Source organism: Artemia sp. Qi Xiang Cuo, chromosome 3 (genome assembly GCF_049724085.1).
Source record: "Artemia sp. Qi Xiang Cuo chromosome 3, ASM4972408v1, whole genome shotgun sequence".
NCBI lineage: Eukaryota > Metazoa > Arthropoda > Branchiopoda > Anostraca > Artemiidae > Artemia > Artemia sp. Qi Xiang Cuo.
Window position 1 is genome coordinate 90,942,870 of NC_142796.1, and position 9,637 is coordinate 90,952,506.

The window sequence follows — 9,637 nt, forward strand, 5'->3', positions numbered from 1 at the left end:
TACACAAAACTCCTTAAATTAAGTTTGTTTCATCTCATTCGAAGACATGTAAGAAAAAAGTTGAAAAAATATATCATGTTAAAAAAAAAAAAAATGGGAAGGGGGGGGGCAAAAAATTGGAGGGAGGGGGCACCCTTCGAGTTTGGGGGTAAGGGACCTTTGGGGGGTTGATGTCTCTGCTGGTTAGGGTCATTGGTACTTATGATCCTTGATGGTTCTTACTCACATACACCTTACTACTTGATTTGCAGTTTCATTATTAAAATTCTTTTCTTGCCATCTACATCTCTCTTAGTATCAAATATTTAGTATACTATAACGTTAAACTCTATTTTTAATTGACAACACTGTCCAAACATCACTTGTGTATTATACAGTACACAATCATCCCATCTCCCCCAAAAAATATTTTATTCAGAGGTCTCATGTTAAAAAATTATCCAATCACTAATTAGAATCAATCATACTCCTATTATTCAAAACATTAATTAATATCGTTCATAGTGTCCAGTTTGCGAATTCCTTATCCCTTTTTGCAAAAATGTCAATCAAAACAATTCCTAAATACGCAATTTGACAATCTCTAGTTTTAGATTAAAAAAAAAACAGCGGGGAATCCCCGCTCGTAATTGCTAATCACTTTAACCCTTTTTTTCACTCTCTTTGAAAAGGTGTAGAGCTTCCATAGAAATGTTTTTCTATAGCTTCCATAGAAATGTAAGGTCATGTAAGAGGATACTCACTCTCTTTGAAAAGGTGTAGAGCTTCCATAGAAATGTTTTCCTATAGCTTCCATAGAATAGCATGGTAGTTCCTATAGCTTCCATAGAAGTATAAGTTAGCATTCTACTCTCTGATTCGGTCAGCCATGATGCAATATGGTAAGCAATGAGAGAGGATAGTGTACCTGATAAGATCAGTGGTCTGCTCAGGGCATACTATGCTGGAATAAAGGCCCGACTCAGAGTCGATGACGAGCTTTCAGATCTGGACCTGATCGAGGAAGGTGTACGTAAAGGCTGTGTCGACTCGCCAACATTGTTCAACTTCGTCGACAATTGGATTCTCATTGATTTACAGTGCCTGTCATTCTCTGTTTTGGATCTTGACTATGTTGACGACATGGCCATGCTTGCTGAATCTATTGCAGAATCCCAGGATATGATCAATAGCGTGGCAGACAAGGCAGACTCGACTGGCCTCCAAATAAGTCAACGGCAAAAAAAAAATAAGCTAAAGATTGGGATATATGAAACCTCTGTGACCGAAAATGGCAGTCAGATCAAAGACGTCCAGTCATTTAAATACCCCAGCTCAATGGTAAACCCTGCTGGCGAATCTTCAGAAGAAATCCAGAGCCGCATATCATCAGCCTGAAATATCTTTCTTAAACTACGCAAGGCTCTCTGGAAACGGAGTAAAATTCCGACACGGATGAAGATACTCGTATACAAAGCTATGGCTCTCCTCTATGGATGTGAGACGTGGCACACATGGTGAATGTATTCGCTGATCAGGAATACATTCAACCAAAAATGCTTGCGCTATATCCTGGGCATCCATCTCTTGGATAGAGTCTGAAACGACAAAGTCAGGAGAAGGTGTGAGGATCGCCCGATTGTCTCCGATATTGTCAAGCAGAGGAAACTGAGATGGTTTGGCCACAAAATGCGCAGACCAGATGAACATATAAGCAAAATTTGCCACTATTGTCTACTACTACCGGCATAGAAAACGAGAACAGGAGGCCAAAAGAATAGGTGACTCGCGACAGTGGAGTTTGATCTGGAGCCAATAGGAGTCTTCAGACAATACGGCCATCTTTAAGATCGTCACTGGATGTAGATCGTAGAGCATGCCACCCTTGACTGAAACCTCTTGAAGGAGACATTTCACCGTCTGGGGGGCACCACGATTTTGGTTGTACAACAAGAACAAATAAGTATCCTTTTCCAATAAATAAATCATGTATGTAAATAATATGCAAATTGCGTAGTTTACAACCCTAGTCTTAGGGGCTAGTGGTTTACAGGGGTTTTAGGTTTTATCTTTTAGGTTCTATCCTTCCCATCAAATAAGCTCTCTTCTTATATTCAAATACCGTTGTTTTGACACGATCACCCGGAAAAAAAACACGCATCCGTGATCTTTATTCTGACAAAAAAAAAATACAAAATTCCAACATTTTTTAGATAGGAGCTTGAAACTTCTACAGTAGGGTTTTCTGATATGTTGAATATGATGGTGTGAATTTCATTAATATTACTTGACTTTTTGGGGGTTTTCTCTCCTTTTTCGAAAATCAGGCAAATTTTCTCAGGCTCCTAGCCTGTGATAGGTAGAATTCAACTTAATAAATCTTATATGCTTGGAATCAACATAAAAAATTAATTCTTTTGGTATCTTAATTATTATCAAAATTCGTTTTCTTAGAGTTTTTATTACTATTGAGCAGAGTTTCTCCTTACTCACAGGTCATTACCACGAACTGTTTGATTTTTGTTCAATATTATCTTAGCATATATGTAGTATTTTTAACAAGAAGATATTACCAATAAAAAAAAGCAATAACAAGGTTATTTCAAGATGTACGAATAGAAAATTTAGATGTATTAGATTGTGAAAAACAATATAAATTCTAAAAGAGTTTTTTTTTTACCAGCTACAACCATCTGCTTGCTTTCTTGCAGCTTGAAAGCAGTGGTACAAACTGAAAATCATTGGAATGACCAGATTTTTGTAAGATGCATTCATAAATTATTCCAAACGCTTATTTAATGACTTTAAAAATTAAAAGAAAATAACTTAAAGAATAGAGAAAATTTTGTGACCAGCTAGAACAGTTCAGTGTCAATTTAAACTAATGACAAACAATATTGACAAACAAGTCAAAATGAGTTGATATTTAGCAACGCAATTAGTCTCTTTCATATTTGTGTTTTGGCTCATTTTGGTCCACCTCAAAAACCAGGGGTTGATCCAATAGGGAGCCAGAGGGACCCTGCCCCACTCCCAAGATATTTTTTGGTCCTCTCATTCCTTTTTTTCCTTCTTTTTCCCTCCAAGATTTTGCTCTATATCTGGCTAAAACAAGGTGTTGATTCTAACCCCTGTGCTAGAGAACCAAATGTTTCACGAACAACCGGGAATCAGGCAATAAGAAAAGCTGAGTCAAGTGCTGAGTGCAGTAATTTGAAAATGGTAGTGTATGAACGCTCGGTAGAATACTTCACGTGAAAAACGGACAGGGAATCATGTAGAAATTCTTTACAAGTAGAGTGTATCTATGGAATTCTACAAGGCGTATACACCTTTTCAAAGAGAGTCAGTACTCCCTCACACAGTTTGACGTGGACATTGAAAAAAAGTTGGCAAGCTATAAAGTGATTAAACACGTTATGAAACTACGTGCTATTTGCTTATATCCCGTTGGTACCTTTCCAAAAACCAGCAAGAATTCCCCTCCGGTTCCTACACATTGCAAAAAAAAGTGAGCGGGGATTCCCCACACAAGTTAAAATTGGATGCTACAATGAGAATTGTTTGGTTGACAATTGCAAAAAGGGGTAAGGGATGTGGATTGGAGTGTAACTAGAAAGTAGTTTGCTATTAAAAAATTGGATCCTACAATCATAATTGTTTGATTGACATTTGCAAAAAGGGGTAAGGGATTTGCGAATTAGATTGTATGAAGGTGGAAAAAAAAGAAAAAAAAGGGTTAAACTAATTATCAGTTAAGGTAACCCCTCGGGGTTATTACCTCAGGCAATTTGTTATAAATTTGAGACAACATAAATCTATGAAAATAGTTAATGATGATAGAATGACATTGTGAGTTGACCTAGCTTTACTTCTTCGATGTGTTCTGTATAATACACAAATTGTGTTTGAACAGTGTTGTCAGTTTAAAATAGGGTCCAATATTATAGTATACAAAATAGTTGAAACTATGAGAGATGTAGATGGCAAGAAAATACTTTTAATAAAGAAATTCAGAACAAACCGTAGAAATCCTTGCAAATCAAGTAGTAAGGTGTATGTGATTACGAGCCATCAAGGATCCTAAGCACCAATAACACCCTAACCAGCAGAGACATCAACCCTCCATAGGTCCCCTATCCCCCAACTCGAAGGGCGCCCCCTCCCTCCAACTTTTTGCCTCCCCCCCCCCATTTTTTTTATTTTTTTTAACAATATACATTTTTTCAACTTTTTTTTACATGTCTTCGAAAGAGATGAATCATACTTAAATTCAGTAGTATTTTATCGTGGTTTACCTTGTCACAGTTACATTTTCTTGATTTTTCAAAGTTCATTTTGGATTTCTTTCATTGAAATGCAAGAGTTGGAATATTTCAGTAGTGTTTTGTTGTGCTTTACCTTGTCACAGTTACATTCTCTTGATTTTTCAAAGTTCAGTTTGGATTTCTTTCCTGGAAATTCAAGAGTTGAAATATTTCAGTAGTGTTTTGTCGTGGTTTACCTTGTCACAGTTACATTCTCTTAATTTTTCTAAGTTCATTTTGGATTTTTACATTATCTTGATTTTTCAAAGTTCATTTTGAATTTCTTTCATTGAAATGCCAGAGTTGGATTATTTCAGTAGTGTTTTGTCGTGCTTTACCTTCTCACAGTTACATTCTCTTAATTTTTCAAAGTTCATTTTGAATTTTTTTCGTTGAAATACAAGAGTTGAAATATTTCAGTAGTGTCTTGTTGTGCTTGACCTTGTCACAGTTACATTCTCTTGATTTTTTTCAAAGTTTATTTTGGATTTCTTTCGTTGAAATGCAAGAATTGGAATATTTCAAAATGAACTTTGAAAAATCAAGAGAATGTAACTGTGATATGGTAAACCACGACAAAACACTACTGAAATATTCCAACTCTTGCATTTCTACGAGAGAAATCTAAAATGAACTTTGAAAAATCAAGAGAATGTAAATGCGAAACCTTAGGGTACGAATGAAAATACATGAATTTTTCCAACTCCTTTATTCATATGATAACCGCCACTTCCGATCCTTGAAAAATCGAGCGATTTTTATTATGAGAAAGCACAGACCAACAAAACACATTTCAGCAAATGTCACCCTCAATTAATTTCGAAAAGTATGTGGAATGTCGCTCCGACAAGGTAAACGACGATCAAACAATACTGAAATATTCCAACTCTTGTAATTCAACGAAAGAAATTCAAGATGAACTTTGAAAAATCAAGAGAATCTCACTGTGACAAGGTAAACCACGAAAAAACACTACTGAAATATTCCAACTCTTGCATTTCACGATATTAATCCAAAATTAACATTGAAAAATCAAGTGAATGTAACTGTGACAATGTAAACTACAACAAAAACACTACTGAAATATTGTAACTCTTGCATTTAAAGGAAGGGAATTCAATATAAACTTTTAAAAATCAAGAGAATTTAACTGTGATTTGCTAAACCGCAAAATTACACTAATAATATAGTACACCTTTTGAATTTCAATTAAAGAAATTCAAAACTAACTTTGAAAAATCAAGAGAATATATCTGTGAAAAGTAAAGCACAACAAAATACTACTGAAATATTCCAACTCTTGCATTTCAACGAAATATATTCAAAATGAACTTTGAAAAATCAAGAGAATGTAACTGTGACAAGGTAATTCAAGACAAGGCACTAGTGAAATATTCCAACTCTTGCTTTTCAAAATGAACTTTGAAAAATCTGAAAATGTAAAAATCCAAATTGAACTTAGAAAAATCAAGAGAAGGTAACTGTGACAAGGTAAACCTCGACAAAACATTACTGAAATATTCCACCTCTTTCATTTGAATGAATGAAATCCAAAATGAGCTTTGAAAAATCAGGAGAATGTAACTGTGACAAGGTAAACCATAACAAAACACTACTGAAATATTCCAACTCTTGCATTTCAACGAGAGGAATTTAAAAATGAACTTTGACAAATGAAGAGAATGTAACTGCGATATGGTAAACAATAACAAAATACTACTAAAATATTCCAGCACTTGAATATCAACGAAAGAAATCCAAAAATGAAGGGTGACAAGTCAAGAAAATGTCCCTATGACAAGGTTCACCACAACAAGACAATATCAAAATTTTTAAAATCTTACTTTTCAAGGAAAGAAATCCAAAATGAACTTTAAAAAATCAAGAGAATGTAACTTTGACAAGGTAAACCACGACAAAACACTACTGACCTCCTCATGAGAATGTAACTATGACAGGGTGAACCATGACAAAACACTATTGAAATATTACAACTCTTACATTTAGAGTAAATAAAACCAAAAATGATCTTTTGAAAAATCAAAAGAATGTAAGTTTGACAAGGTAAACCACAATAAAACAATATTGAAATATTTCAGGTCTTGAACTTCATGAAATGTATTCAAAATGAACTTTGAAAAATCAAGGGAATGTAACAGTGAAATGGTAAACCACGACAAAACACTACTGAAATATTCCAACTCTTGCATTTCACGAAAGAAATTCAAAATGAACTTTGAAAAATCAAGAGAATGTAACTTTGATAAGATTAAGCACGACCGAATAGTGCTGAAATATTCCATCTCTTGCATTTCAATGACAGAAATCCAAAATAAACATTGAAGAATCAAGCGAATGTAACAGTGACAAGGTAAAGCACAACATGACACAACTTAAATATTCCAACTCTTGCTTTTCAACGAAAGAAATCCAAAATGAACTTTGAAAAATTAAGCGAATGTAACTATGAGAAGGTAAAGCACAAAAAAACACTATTAAAATATTCCAACTCTTTCATTTCAAGGAAAGAAATCTAAATTAAACTTTGAAAAATAAAAAAAATCTAACAGTGACAAGGTAAAACACAACAAAACACTGCTGAACTATTCCAACTCTTGCATTTCAACGAAAGAAATCCAAAATGAACTTTGAAAAATCAAGAGAATGTAACTGTGAGATGGTAAACCACGACAAAACACTACTGAAATATTTCAACTCTTGCATTTCACGAAAGAAATTCAAAATGAACTTGGAAAAGGCTAGAGAATGTAAAAATCCAAAATGAACTTTGAAAAATAATGAGAATATAACTGTGACAATGTAAAGCATGACAAAACACTACTGAAATATTCCAACTCTTGCATTTCAATGAACGACTTCGAAAATGAACTTTGAAAATTCAAGAGAATGTAACTGTGACAAGGTAAACCATGACAAAACACTACTGAAATATTCCAACTTTTGCATTTCACGAAAGAAATTCAAAAATGAACTTTGGAAAATCAAGAGAATGTAACTGTGACAAGGTAAACCACGATAAAACACTATTAAAATATTCTAACTCTTGCATTTCACGAAAGAAATTCAAAATGAACTTTGAAAAATCAAGAGAATGTAACTGTGACAAGGTAAACCACGATAAAACACTATCGAAATATTCCAACTCTTGCATTTCACAAAAGAAATTCAAAATGAACTTTGAAAAATCAAGAGAATGTAAATGTGACATGGTAAACCAAGATAAAACACAAATGAAATATTTCAACTTCTGCATTTCACGAAAGAAATTAAAAGTGAACTTTGGAACATCAAGAGAATGTAAAAATCCAAAATGAACCTTGAAAAATCCAGAGAATGTAACTGTGACGATGTGCACAACAAGACACTACTGAAATATTCCAACTCTTGCATTTCAATGAAAGAAATTCAAAATGAACTTTGAAAAATCAAGAGAATGTAAAAATCCAAAATGAACTTTGAAAAATCAATAGAATGTAACTGTGACAAGGTAAACCATGACAAAACACTACTAAAATATTCCAACTCTTGCATTTCAAGCAACTAAATCCAAAATGATCTTTTAAAAATCAAGAGAATGTTACTGTGACTAGTAAAACCAAAACAAAATACTACTGAAATGTTCAAACTCTTTCATTTCACGAATGAAATTCAAAATGAACTTTGAAATATCAAGAGAATTAAAAAACCCAAAATGGACTTTGAAAAATAAAGAGAATGGAACCGTGACAAGGTAAACCACGACAAAACACTACTGAAATATTCCAACTCTTGCATTTTAAGGGAAAAAATCCAAAATGAACTTTGAAAAAACAAGAGAATGTAACTGTGACAAGGTAAACCATAACAAAAAACTACTGAAATATTCCAACTCTTGCATTTTAACGAAAGAAATCCAAAAATGAACTTTTGAAAAATCAAGAGAATGTAACTGTGACATGGTAAACCACGACAAACACTACTGAAATATCCCAACTCTTGCATTTCAAGGAAAGAAATTCAAAAATGAATTTTGAAAAATCAAGAGAATATAACTGTGACAAGGTAAACCACGACAAAACACTACTGAAATATTCCAACTCTTGCATTTCAAGGAAAGAAATCCAAAATGAACTTTTAAAAATCAAGAGAATTTAAATGTGACATGATAAACCACGACAAAACCCTACTGAAATATTCCAAATCTTGCATTTCACGAAAGAAATTCAAAATAAACTTTGAAAAATCAAGAGAATGTAACTGTGACAAGGTAAAGAACAACAAAACACTACTGAAATATTCCAACTCATGCATTTCAACGAAAAAAATCCAAAATGAACTTTGAAAAAAATCAAGAGAATGGAACTGTGACAAGGTAAAGCACAACAAGACACTACTGAAATATTCCAACTCTTGCATTTCAACGAAAAAATTCAAAATGAACTTTGAAAAATGAAGCAAATGCAACTATGACAAGGTAAACTACAAAAAAACACTACTGACATATTCTAACTTTTGCAATTCAAGGACAAAAATCCAAATTGAACTTTATAAAATCAAGAGAATGTAAAAATCCAAAACTGAACTTTGAAAAATCAAGAGAATGTAACTGTGACGCGGTAAACCACGACAAAACACAACTGAAATATTCCAACTCTTGCATTTCAAGGAAAGAAATCCAAAATGAACTTTGAAAAATCAAGAGACTGTGACAAGGTAAGACAAGGTGTGACAAGAGACTGTAACTGTGACAAGGTAATCCACGACAAAACACTACTGAATTTAAGAATGTTTCATCTCATTCGAAGACATGTAAAAAAAAATAAGTTGAAAAAATATATCATGTTAAAAAAAAAATCAAAAAAAAATGGGGGGCCAAAAAGTTGGAGGGAGGGGGCGCCCTTCGAGTTGGGGGATAGGTGACCTATGGAGGGTTGATGTCTCTGCTGGTTAGGGTGTCATTGGTGCTTATGATCCTTGAGGGTTCGTACTCACATACACCTTACTACTTGATTTGCAAGGATTTCTATGGGTTGTTCTGAATTTCTTTATTAAAATTATTTTCTTGCCATCTACACCTCTCTTAGTATCAACTTTTTAGTATACTATAACGTTGGACCCTATTTTAAACTGACAACACTGTTCAAACACAACTTGTGTATTATACAGAACACATCGAAGAAGTAAAGCTAGGTCAACTCACAATGTCATTCTATCATCATTAACCATTTTTATAGATTGATTTATAGCAAATTGCCTGAGTTAACAACCCCGAGGGGTTACCTTAACTGATAAGTAGTTTAACCCTTTTTTTTCTTTTTTTTTTTCCACCTTCATACAATCCAATTCGCAAA

The 9,637-nt window shown here is 33.6% G+C and overlaps 1 protein-coding gene across 1 annotated transcript; it reads left to right on the forward strand.

The window, feature by feature from the left end:
* The first annotated feature begins 888 nt into the window (after positions 1-888).
* On the forward strand, positions 889-1,377 carry LOC148954738 (uncharacterized). The gene has a single exon (XM_089086484.1). The coding sequence runs from the start codon at positions 889-891 to the stop codon at positions 1,375-1,377; it is 489 nt and encodes a 162-aa protein (XP_088942610.1).
* Positions 1,378-9,637: the final 8,260 nt, after the last annotated feature.

Excerpts from the sequence above, each read along its gene's own strand:
- LOC148954738 (XM_089086484.1), top strand. The coding sequence starts at position 889 with ATGAGAGAGGATAGTGTACCTGATAAGATCAGTGGTCTGCTCAGGGCA.